The sequence below is a fragment of the Salvelinus alpinus genome, chromosome 9 (genome assembly GCF_045679555.1).
Source record: "Salvelinus alpinus chromosome 9, SLU_Salpinus.1, whole genome shotgun sequence".
Lineage (NCBI taxonomy): Eukaryota > Metazoa > Chordata > Actinopteri > Salmoniformes > Salmonidae > Salvelinus > Salvelinus alpinus.
Genome location: NC_092094.1, coordinates 22321722 through 22334619, shown reverse-complemented (window position 1 = coordinate 22334619; position 12898 = coordinate 22321722). Strand labels below are relative to the sequence as shown.

The following is a 12898-nucleotide window of genomic DNA, read 5'->3' as shown; positions in this document are numbered from 1 at the left end:
TGCACATGTTGACAATATGGTATGTACATGTCTCTCTCGCTTTCTCTATCTCCCTCTCTACTCCTCTATCTATATGTATATTGCCCTCTCTCTACTCCTCTATCTATCTATCTGTCTATCTATCTATCTATATATCTCCCTCTCTACTCCTCTATCTATATATCTCCCTCTCTCTACTCCTCTATCTATATGTATATCTCCCTCTCTCTACTCCTCTATCTATATGTATATCTCCCTCTCTCTACTCCTCTATCTATATGTCTATCTCCCTCTCTCTACTCCTCTATCTATATGTATATTGCCCTCTCTCTACTCCTCTATCTATCTATCTGTCTATCTCCCTCTCTCTACTCCTCTATCTATCTATATGTCTATCTCCCTCTCTCTACTCCTCTATCTATATGTCTATCTCCCTCTCTCTACTCCTCTATCTATCTATCTGTCTATCTCCCTCTCTCTACTCCTCTATCTATCTATATGTCTATCTCCCTCTCTCTACTCCTCTATCTATATGTCTATCTCCCTCTCTCTACTCCTCTATCTATATGTATATCTCCCTCTCTCTACTCCTCTATCTATATGTATATCTCCCTCTCTCTACTCCTCTATCTATATGTCTATCTCCCTCTCTCTACTCCTCTATCTATATGTATATTGCCCTCTCTCTACTCCTCTATCTATCTATCTGTCTATCTCCCTCTCTCTACTCCTCTATCTATCTATATGTCTATCTCCCTCTCTCTACTCCTCTATCTATATGTCTATCTCCCTCTCTCTACTCCTCTATCTATCTATATGTCTACCTCCCTCTCTCTACTCCTCTATCTATCTGTCTATCTCCCTCTCTCTACTCCTCTATCTATCTATATGTCTACCTCCCTCTCTCTACTCCTCTATCTATCTATCTGTCTATCTCCCTCTCTCTACTCCTCTATCTATATGTATATTGCCCTCTCTCTACTCCTCTATCTATATGTCTATCTCCCTCTCTCTCAAACACATTCAGTTTGTGGGTGCCTGTAACACTTTTCAGCCTGTCGAAGGCTCAATCCACACACACACACACACCTCTCTCTCTCTCGCTCTCTCTGATTGTGATCAAGCCTTGGTCAATAAAATGATGCATCTTTAATAGTCAATGATGCAGTATAATGTCTGACCTTGGCAAGGAATTCAGATGTCTACTTTTCAATGAGCTCTAGCTATCTCCTTGTAAGGGACCACAGAGAGAGATACATTATGCATGTCATCCATTATTAATGGCTTTGAGTCATGTTACCATTATTGCTGTCAGAAAAGATGCCTAAGGGACTTTGCTATCCATAGCATGACACATTATGTGGATAATCACATTATCCAGTTTATCCAATCCATTACAGTCAGACCATTAGCCTTGAATTTTGAAATCGTGTTCAAGTTACAGCATGTGAAAGGACTGCTTCATTTATGAAGGTATAGTTTCAAATAGTAAGTAAAAAAAAAAGAAAAGAAAGGAAATTAGATGAATTTGAAGAGAAAATAATTATATAGATATTTCATATCCACTCCCCATATGGGCTATACATTGAATTGAGTAGCCTAATGTAAATTCAATTGTATGATGAGGTGATCCTAATTCAAAATTTCTCTCACTGCTCGAGTTATGCCGAGAGTGTATTGGCCGTTTGAAGAACATAGCCCCGCCTCCATCTACCAGGATCTTACTGCGTAAAACACAGACCACTGTAGCTGCTCTATGTGCTATGATGGAAACACTTCGAAGTTTTAGTTTGGATTGAGAAATATCAACTTGATTCGTTTCCACTGAAGGCAACGGGATAAAATATTGACACTTCAAAATACATCGCAGTCGGGCTTTAATTGCGTTCATTTAATTGCATTGGGCGACGTTGTGAGACATTTTGAGCCATTCATTCCAAAGTCCTCTTTACAGTATGAGGTGCAGTTATGGCAAGCAGTAGTAAGAAGTCAGTGGCGAGGACCCTGGAGGATCTGACGCTTGATTCGGGTTATGGTGGCGCAGCAGACTCCTTTAGGTCTTCCAGTGCTTCACTGTGCTGTTCCGAGGCACATATACCTTATGCGCATGGGGGGAATTTTTGGCATTTAACCGACTCCATGCACAGTCGCCACAACAGCCTGGACACGGTCAACACAGTCTTGGTCGAAGACCCCGATATCCTGGATTGCTCCGGCCAGTGCGCTAAACTACCCGAGCTCGAGGACGTGCCATGGAGCCTCGGGGAAGTAGAGAGCGCACTGAACAAGGACGAAGAGTTGAGGCTGGGGGTCGTGTCACAGGAGATCCTGGCTAGGCTCTCGGTCCTCATAAGCCGCGCACTCGTGAGGGTCGCCAAGGAAGCGCAGCGCCTGAGTTTGCGCTATGCCAAATGCACCAAATATGAGATTCAAAGTGCCATAAAGGTTGTCATGTCTTGGACAGTCTCGGTGAACTGCATCACCGCCGCACTCAGTGCCTTGTCTATGTACAACATGAGCACCGAGGACAAGTTCAGCCGCGGAAAGTCACTCAGATGCGGACTCATTTTCAACGTGGGGAAGTTCTTCAGGTGGATGGTGGACAGCCGAGTTGCGGTGAGGATCCACGAGCACGCTGCCATCTACCTGACAGCATGCATGGAGAGTCTTTTCCGAGAGGTGTACGCACGCGCACTGCGCAGCGCGCTCGTGGAGAAAGATAATGGGATCCCTAAGTTCACTGTTGAGTCCCTCGAACAGGCCATCAACAACGATTCGGAGTTATGGGGGTTCCTGCAGCAGTATCAATACCTCATTTGTGGGAAGAATGCAAGTGGTAAGTTGTGTGTACATGACTAGTTCTGTGACGCATCTACTCAGTGCGTAATTCTAACGAATTGTTCATAATTGTGCCCAAAACACGGTGAAGTGATTTCTTTTCACCATCTGTAATAAAGTCATTATCAAGTTAGGAGTTTACTTTCTCACACTACAACATTTCTCGATGGACAGTGACAAATAAGGAGAAATAATCATGACTTCACATATCCCCTCTGAATTAGCCCATGTATTTTTTCCTGTGTCTGACATGGCAGGATCATCCTGGGTCCTGGGTAACCTCTTTGTTGAGTTACTCTATTCAATATGTTGATGTATGAGCACAGAGAATGGCCCCTTCTGCCACTGACATCAATGAGCATGGTTTATTTATGATCATGGAAGGGAGCACCTAACCCCTCTTGGCTATAATCCATCTATTTAATAGATGACATTCTCAGAGTTCTTCTTCAGTGTTGTGGTACTGTGAATGCATGGTACATTGAAGCAGGCTATAATTCACCGGGGGAATATCTTGTGGATTTTTGTTCATGTCTTTAGCTTCTCATGCTTATAAGGGAATTTACCTCATTGCTGTGCAATACAGCTTTCGAACCTAAAAAAGGCCCATTTTAAACGTAAGCTCTTACCTTCAGACATCTTCATTGCTCATCCATACAGCAATACATTTAATCAGTTATAACCTAATGTAATAGCAGACTGTATTACCTCTGTGGTAGATGCATTTAAAGTGCTACTGTGGCTCCATACTCCAACAGGGTTATGTAATACAGAGCCCCAGGACACATAAGTGTTATCATGCGTTATTTTGAGTGATGTGAATGGGACTGAGTTGAAAACACAGAGGAGAAGTCCCTACTGATGCTGTGTTAAAGAGAGCTAAGGGGCAGGAGAAAGAGGACATGTCAAATGGCTCACACAATGGTCAGAAGGTGGTGGCTCCTAAAGCCAAACAATTTTTACATTGCACATTGTCACACCTATTGCAATGGCGACAAGAGAAGGCCTTAACTGTGGCTTAACTGTAGAAGGTCATGACTTTCACAGCATTCTCATTTCCAATCTGTAACGATTGATCAATTATCTCAGTGCTGGTTGGCCTTTTCACCTCATCCCAACCTCAACCCCTTTATATCGTTCCAGCCATTCTTTCTCTGCCAAGTAGGAGTAGGCTAATTGAGGTGATTTTTCAGTATTATGGTCATGTCGGCTCCTCTCTCAGACTCAAGCGATGCATATCTTAATAGCATCTCTGTTGCAAACCAGAGCTATTTTCTTTCGCTGGTGCTTTTCATAAATATAACTCCAAATACATTGAGGTGTTTAAATCTCCCTGTATGACTCCCGCTCCCCTCTTCATCCATCCTCCCCTCCCTGAAGCCCTGGAGTAGAACCCCTTTGCTGGCAGCGTGGGCTACTTGGTCAGAGAGTGTATTTGTCCTGCAAGTTGGAGGTCAGAACACCTATTTTGCAAGTGTAATTGTTATAGGGCTCAGAGTTTCTCCTGACCATGTGATCTGACCAGGGAAAACTCTGGGCCTTATAGGCTAAGGTCCAAGAGGTCCTCGTCAGGTCATGTGGTTAACTAAAACTAGGTTCCAGTAGTATTTACTAACGCCTTACTTTTCAAATGTCAAAGACCAAGAGAGCAGCATGTTATATCTAAAGAAAACAAACTATCATTCATTGGAAAGAGCTGTTATTATACAATCCTCTACATTCCCCACTTTCCGGTGTGAAGTAAAGACGTATTAATGTACTGTATGTGGTGAGCATTTCAAGTCATGGAAACCATTGGAACACAACAGGGTCCATTACCTCGACCACACACTGCTTCTGCTTACACAACACTCTTCCTCCTATTCCTTCCCCTGTTCTCACGTATACTGTAGTTACTAGCGGTTCTCCGTTGGCACATCAGGCATATGGTAACCCTGGCTCACCCCTCCCACACACCCGGGGGTTCAATTCAGCAGCTACTGCCTCAGTATTCTGCTCAGGTGTTGGGTTCCCCTCTCTGGCTTTGGTATCCTGTCAAGACAGGAAGCTTGTTCGGTGGTGGAATTGCAGTGGCAGCCCCCGCAAGCTCAATGCAGGGGTTGCTTGTAATTTCCCTTTGTACATGTCACAAAAAATGTATCGAGAAACAGGACACTGATGCCCAGGGGTTTCTACCACCTGAGGATGACTCATAATCACACCTTGGCTGTGAGATGTCATGACTTTAGTGATGCACCTTTTCAAGTCTGGGCAGATGTTATGGAGATAGATGGTAGCTGGGAGGAGGGTCTCACCTCATGTGGTAGAACCCTCTCCCATGGCATTTGACCCTTCACACAGCTCCCACTCCATCAAACGGTGACATCCAAGTACAGAAATGCTTCGCAGAGTACATAGCTCTTTGAGATGCAGGAAAATACAGCACTAGAATGAATAGGCCTTCTGGGAATGGCAATCAAAAATTGACATTTAAGCAACAAAAATCTAAATATATTTTCCTCCATAATTGTATTTTTATTTTGCTGCATGCAGCGCTAGTTAGACACCTGAGGCTTACTTCGTTTAGGCTTAAGTTAATAAGATGTTTTATGTCAGTATGATATGCTGTGTATGGGTGTGTGTCTCTAGAGTCTATGAAGACTGCAGCTGTGAGAGAATGTGTAGGTTGAAGTTCCATTCAGGGGGTTCCATTCAGGCCAGGGCTCCTTTGTGCCTTATCCAGTGTTTCCCTGTGAGGTCGGTGCCTGGCGGCTGGTGCCCACAGTATGACATGTGCTGTGGTAAGCATTGTGGTCCACCAGGAATGACAGCGGTCTGCTGTGGTACCAGCCTGTACCAAACACTGTAATGTCTGGGGCTGGGATATCTGTGGCAGATAAAAACACACACATACACAAATTCATACACGCACACGCATAAAGTGTACACACACACACACACACTGTCTCACACACAGTCACACACACGTTATGTTATTCTATCCTCATGGGGACCTAAAATACATTTCCATTCAAAATCCTATTTTCCCTAACCCCTAAACCTATCCTTAACCCGTAACCCTAAACCTAACTCCTAAACCTAACCACTAACCCCTTACCCTAATTGTAACCCTAACCCCTAAGCTTAAAATAGCCTTTGTCCTCATGTTTTACTATCCTTGTGGGGACTTTTGTGGATTTTAGGTCCCCACAAGGATAGAATAACCAACACACACACACACACACACACACAAGCCCCTTGCAATTACAGAGCAGAACTGGGTTTAATAATGAGGAGCTAGGGCAGGCAATGTTAATGTTAGATGGTGTGTGGCAGTGATTTCACAGACATTTGAGGCGAGGAGGGATTCTTGCCAACTTTACCTCAGATGATCAAGCACTAAGACGTGATCAAAACCAGGCAACTCCCCACCCTGGACCCAAGGTGGAGATAAACTTTAGAAGCACAATCTATCTTCAACATTAGGCCTTAGAGGCCTAAAAGGATTTCTGAAAAACATTTAGCCGTCTTCCTTTCTCATCCACTGCTGCGCATGATGACACATGTAGCTGGCAGACTGGCACTAAGTACTGTCACTTTGCACCAGAAAGACAGAAACTGAGCATCAGCACTATTGTATCCAAGAAGAGCTTGGAAATATAATCCTATGAAAAACCTGCAGTCTGCAGTGCTGTACCAGCAAGCAAGTGCATGCAATAGGGAAACCACAATAGTTATCCGCCAGGGATTTGAGACGTCGGGGTGAATCCTAACTTCCAAATGTATGTAGCCTCCCATTGATATCACTGCATGACTAAGTAAACATTTTATTTAAGTGTAAGTTAGGATTCAACCCATAGTGAATGGTTCATGGTGTGTGGAAAATCTGGAATTTTTGTAAAGAGGCTTTTGGCATGAGGAAGTTAACAACAGATCAGTACTTCTGAATTTAGCTGGAAGAAGACAGTTTACAAGTTTCAACATGTGGATTAGTCAGACAAAACTGTGCTGTCACACAATCATTCTATATAGCCTTGCTACTAGTGATTACTTATCTTACTGTAGCTTGGAGGCACAATCTAGTTCAGCATGCAGTATTTGGGTTGAACATTTGTTCTGGATGAAAATGTATTAAATAAACTAGCAATAGTTTATATATTATTTTGTTTTTCATTTTATGTAATTGCGCAATTCAAAATGAATATAGCCAACAATAGAATTTGATTTGTAATTTGTTGTCATTTAATACAATGCTGCAAAAGGCTTATTGTCAGTGACAATGTGTGTTTCACCTTGCTGCTGCCTATGGGAAGGAGAATAGCTCAAATTGACTCACAGTGTGGCATGTCGGGGCAAGACATGATAGGTGAACTATGAACAATGGTCTCTCTGTCTTTCTCTCTCTTTCGCTCTCTCTCTTCCCATTGTCTTTTCTCTGCTATGTTTCTGTTTCCCTCAGCCGACACCAGATTTAGTCAAATAAAGCCTCTAATCTGGTCAAAGATCAACATCAGGGTCTTTCTATAAATAAAGGGGCCAATGTGTGACTTCAGGGTAAAAAAAATAATGGTTTGATATACATTTAAATATACATTTTCTTGCAGCTTCACATGTGTAGTTAGAGGATTAAGAGTCTAGATAGGCACAATGAGACCGTAACTCTTAGCAACAACAAAACATCTACATCATTCAAAATGTCACATGAAATATGGACATTGAATGTTTCTTTGTCATGCCTAGTTGCCAGGTCTGATTGTGCTTTAGTCAACATCTATATCATTTATAGCCATGCTAATCCTTCCAGAAGAATGAAGAAGATAAACAACAGCATTTCTATATATTTGTTAATGGTTGATATAATCATGTAATACAATAATATAATACAATGGGTTCTGTCAACAAAGTCACTGATAATAATAATAACCAAGAATGAAATCATTATAATCAGTAAACTCTTCAAGCAGTGTGTGTGTGAACTAGACAGCACATTCTTGCTTCCTATGTCCTTGTTTTCTCCACTCCTTGCCTCTCCTTGAAAGTGCATTGGAGACAGTGGGGAGGAACCTTCTCTCCTCTCCCTCAATGTGCTTTGTGAGGAATGGAGGAAACAAAGGGAGAATCTCAATTGCATTTCCTTCATTCCTCACGTCTGATCTTCACCTCTGTTCTCATCCAATGGGTTTTGAGAATGAGACGAGGAGAGAGGATGCAGCAAATCAAGGAAATGCTATTGAGGACAGAGGAAGCAAGTATTTGACAGCTATTAACAAGTTTTGACAGTGCCAGACTGACTGACTGACAAACTGAGCTACCATAAAACCCATGGCGTGTCCAGAAACATCCCCTAGCCCCTACTGCACAGAGTCTAGACACTTGTGGAGATCTGAGCGGGATTGATAGGTAGTGACATGGTGAGAGCTCCACCTTACCCTCTGAAAGTCTTTGTGCAATTTTGGCAGTATTGCTTACACCTGTCCAGTTTTCTCAGATCTCCACAAGTGTCTATGGGTAGGGCTAGCGGTTGTTTCTGGACAGGACCCCACAACCATTCAGGTGTGTGGTGGACCTACAGCAAGACACTTGAGGTATTGGTTGGATGTTTCATTCCATTGCTATACACACACAGATTTGCACAGGTGTAAGCTGGACACACCCACAACAACCCATTAGGCTGATCAGACAGGTTTGGGTAGCTGGAGACCTGCTGCAAACAGTTAAAGGATATATGTACATGTCTACTATTCACACCCGTGCTTCATTCCAGCTAGTTAGATGTGCAACCACTGACTAACTATAGTTAAGCCATATCTATTGTATAGCAATATATAATGTTGTTTTGGCTGTATAGCATCATTTAATAAGATTTTTTAACTAGGCAAGTCAGTTAAGAACAAATTCTTAATTACAATGACGGCCTAGGAACAGTGGGTTAACTGCCTTGTTCAGGGGCAGAACGACAGACCTTGTCAGCTCAGGGATTCGATCTAGCAACATTTCGGTTACTGGCCCAACACTCTAACCACTAGGCTACCTGCCTCCCCAGATTACCAATGGTTAGCTAGGTAGCTAGGAATTATCAGTCAGCTAACCATGTACAGTAACAGCAGTTCATTAATAAGTTAATACACAGTAAATCTTATGCAGAAATGTAGAAATCTTACCTTATCTTGGAACTGTGGCACGGTATGAGCAGAAATGATTGAATAGATTTATAGAATGGAGTTGGAAGGGTGACCTCCTACTTTGAAAGGACAGGAAGAGTTGGCTCTGCACTTGACCAGGCATTCCACATTTAACCCCAACCACATTTGAACAGCAAAATATCAAGTAGTTTTTTGGTTTTATATGCAAAAACAAAAAAACATCAATTTTTGGTGGGGATTTCTATTCAAAAACGAATAAACAGGCAGTTTTCATGTTCCCGATTGCTCAGTTTTAACTTGGAAAACAAAAGACCAAAACATACACAGACAATAATCTTATCTTACGAATCTTGATTTAATGTTGTCCGGGAAGTAGGCTAATTATCTTGAGCGTCATAACAACAGACAAAATGCTCTGTCAATCCTCCAGATCAACATTCATTCCAGCCCTTTGGCTGTTAAACTGCGTGCAGTATCACACTCTTTAACACTCGACTGTCATTCAGAAAATTATTTCCTGAATCAGCTGATGTTGCGTGATAATGTCCCCGTGAAACTAAACAGCTAGACATCAAACGCGCATCAAACAACTATTATGTGTAATTATTGAAGAACCCCGTTAATGACAGTATCGATTTTTGTTTTATTACTCATATTAAAGTTACTCTTTCTGTTTGAAGCATTGTATTTTGCAATCACATACATTATTTTGCATCAATGTGTAATTCAATTGATAAATGCTTAGTATATTATATAAGAAGAAGAACATGTATCATAAATGTAAGGAAAGAAAGGTAGTGTTTAAAGTCACCCCATTTTTGTCAAATCTGTGAAGATTACAAGCGTTAGAAAGGGTTTATACATAGATTTTGATTCAACTCATGAAATATATTGAATGTATCTATGTTCCCCGGTTATATCTTAATGTATTCACATGTAAAAAAGGCTGAAAGCTCCAAACAGTTGTCCACTTGTCACGCCCTGACCTTAGTTCCTTGTTTATGTCTCTATTTTGGTTTGGTCAGGGCGTGAGTTGGGGTGGGCATTCTATGTTTTGTTCTATGTTTTGTATTTCTAGGTGTTTGGCCTGGTATGGTTCCCAATCAGAGGCAGCTGTCAATAGTTGTCTCTGATTGAGAACCATACTTAGGTAGCCTGTTTCCCACCTGTGTTTGTGGGTAGTTGTTTTCTGTTTAGTTTTATTGCACCTTGCAGAACTGTTCGTTTGTTGCTTTGTTGTTTTTTGTTCAAGTGTTAGTATTTATTAAAAGTTAATATGGACACTTACCACGCTGCACCTTGGTCCTTTTCTCCTTCTCCCGACGACAATCGTTACACCACTACAACAAATGCTCACTGGTACCCTAGTTTATAGAAAGACCCATCAACAGAAAGGCTTCCAGATTACCAAAAAGATCTTCTTGATTACAACAAATCCACCACCCTATTTCTCACCATTGAAAGAAACAGTGAGGACCTGCACTCCCAATACCCCCTAACAAACTCTGATTCTCTGACTGATCGGCCTCGGCTGGTGCAGTGCTGGTCCGTACTCCGCTTTAGGATTACCACACGCTCAGAAGAGTTTACACATTTACATGCTTCTCCCCACTCAAACACCAGCCATTACATCACTGTTGATGGGTTTGAAAGGTCTCTGATGATCACCTCCTCCACTAGTCTATTGACACTAAGAAGATGGTGAATAGGGCCTGATTGTATGATTACTGAACCTATGGGGTATTACGTAGTAATGGTGTGTGTTTATCTCTACAGAACACCCTTCATATGTGTTATCCGAGGATAGCTGGGGTGATTTTAGTTGTAGATGTTTGCATCGCTTATCCAGTCACTTGAATATGGGAGCTCAAGACTGGTTGAGAGAGTCATAAACAGACCAATAACTACAGAGATTGAAACCAATTGAATGAAATAAAGATGGCTAGATACCTAATCGACACCACTGACTCTTAAAAAGGTATTGGTTTAGGATCATTTACTTTATTATAATTTTCACTTAAATTATTTAGCAGACACTCTTATCCAGAGTGACTTCCAGTAGTGCGTGCAAACATTTTCATAAATTTTTGTACTGGTCCCCCGTAGGAATCGAACCCACAACCCTGGCGTTGCAGCTGAGCCACACAGGATTATAATATATTTTGCCACATTCTGAGGTGTTCTTAACCTTTAACAGTTGTTTGATGGTATGAAATGCCAATGGGAACACTATAATATACTATTTCCACTAATCCTCAGCTATGGCAATGGGGCTCTGTCTTGTGGCTTTGTGAGATAAAGGTATAGGGACACTATTATTCTAGCCTTGTGTAAACCACTTTGTGTGCTTCCCCTACAGAGGGGAAATAAATTACTATCAGCTGTACAAACACAGAGCCTGATGTAGTTCATATAGAAGATATAAACATCTTCGCTCCAGGCATGTCACCGTCTCAGAGAAATAAACATGTACCTTTTCCCATGTGATTTCTCATTTGTAGTGTTATTGAAGGTAAAGACGGTTCAGGGCACGGGGAACAACATTAAGACAATTTATTCAACATACTGACGATGTCACCGCAGACATGATCCGTGTGTGTGTGTGTTTGTGTGTTTGTGTATGTTTGAGAAAGAGAACAGCAATCACATAATTATACTTTTTTTGCTGGGTCACTTCCTAGAGCCCAGTGGAACTGCTGATGGAATACTGATTCTGCTCCGAAGGACCACTATCCCATTACCTCCCATGTGAGATCAGAACGGTGACCTCAGGATTGTGTGTGTGCACTTCCTCCCTCTGCCCCTAACAGCTCTCACAGCCATGGCCCTTGCTTCAGTCCAAAAAAACTCTAACCTCCCTCCACCCTAGTCGGATGGATTCCATAAGATTACTCCTGAAAAGAGAGGATATCTCTATTCTCTCTCTTCTCTGAGTCTCCTTTCTCAGTGCATTCATAATGAGGCACCTTTCTGTCATGGCTTTTATTCAGAGTAAGAGAGGTCGTATTCACTACAGTTCTATTTAATTGAATTAGGCAACAAATGGAAGAAAATGGACTGAAACAGGGAGAAACTACCTGAACTTGTCCAATAAGAAACACTCATTTTCTATGGAATTTGTTTTGCTACGGTGTTCAGAACCATGAGTTTGGGTGACCTTGTCCTTTCCTGGCTGTCTGGCAGGGGTCTAATAGTGCTGTCAGTCCAGACATTGAGGGCCCCGCTGGGAACCCATTCCTCCCTTCAGCCCTGCCTACTGCAGACTGAGAGACAGACACATTTATTTTTATTTTTTTTATTTCACCTTTATTTAACCAGGTAGGCTAGTTGAGAACAAGTTCTCATTTGCAACTGCGACCTGGCCAAGATAAAGCATAGCAGTGTGAACAGACAACACAGAGTTAAACATGGAGTAAACAATAAACAAGTCAATAACATGGTAGAAAAAAAGAGAATCTATATACAATGTGTGCAAAAGGCATGAGGTAGGCAATAAATCGAATAATTACAATTTAGCAGATTAACACTGGAGTGATAAATCATCAGATGATCATGTGCAAGAAGAGATACTGGTACTGGTGTGCAAAAGAGCAGAAAAGTAAATAAATAAAAGCAGTATGGGGGGTGAGGTAGGTAAATTGGGTGGGTAGTTTACAGATGGACTATGTACAGCTGCAGCGATCGGTTAGCTGCTCGGATAGCAGATTTTTAAAGTTGTTGAGGGAGATAAAAGTCTCCAACTTCAGAGATTTTTGCAATTCGTTCCAGTCGCAGGCAGCAGAGAACTGGAAGGAAAGGCGTCCAAATGAGGTTTTAGCTTTAGGGATGATCAGTGAGATACACCTGCTGGAGCGCGTGCTGCGGGTGGGTGTAGCCATCGTGACCAGTGAACTGAGATAAGGCGGCACTTTACCTAGCATAGCCTTGTAGATGACCTGGAGCCAGTGGGTCTGACGACG

General features: G+C 42.0%; 1 protein-coding gene across 2 annotated transcripts in view; it reads left to right on the top strand.

Annotated features, from left to right (window-relative positions):
- The first annotated feature begins 1676 nt into the window (after positions 1-1676).
- LOC139583975 (ankyrin repeat and BTB/POZ domain-containing protein 3-B-like) overlaps positions 1677-12898 on the top strand; it is a 117560-nt gene continuing 106338 nt past the window's right edge. For both annotated transcript variants that reach the window (XM_071415464.1, XM_071415463.1), the window contains exon 1: positions 1677-2815. In XM_071415464.1, coding sequence (XP_071271565.1) covers positions 1948-2815 — 868 coding nt within the window. In that variant the 5' untranslated portion in view covers positions 1677-1947. The remainder of the gene's footprint in view (positions 2816-12898) is intronic.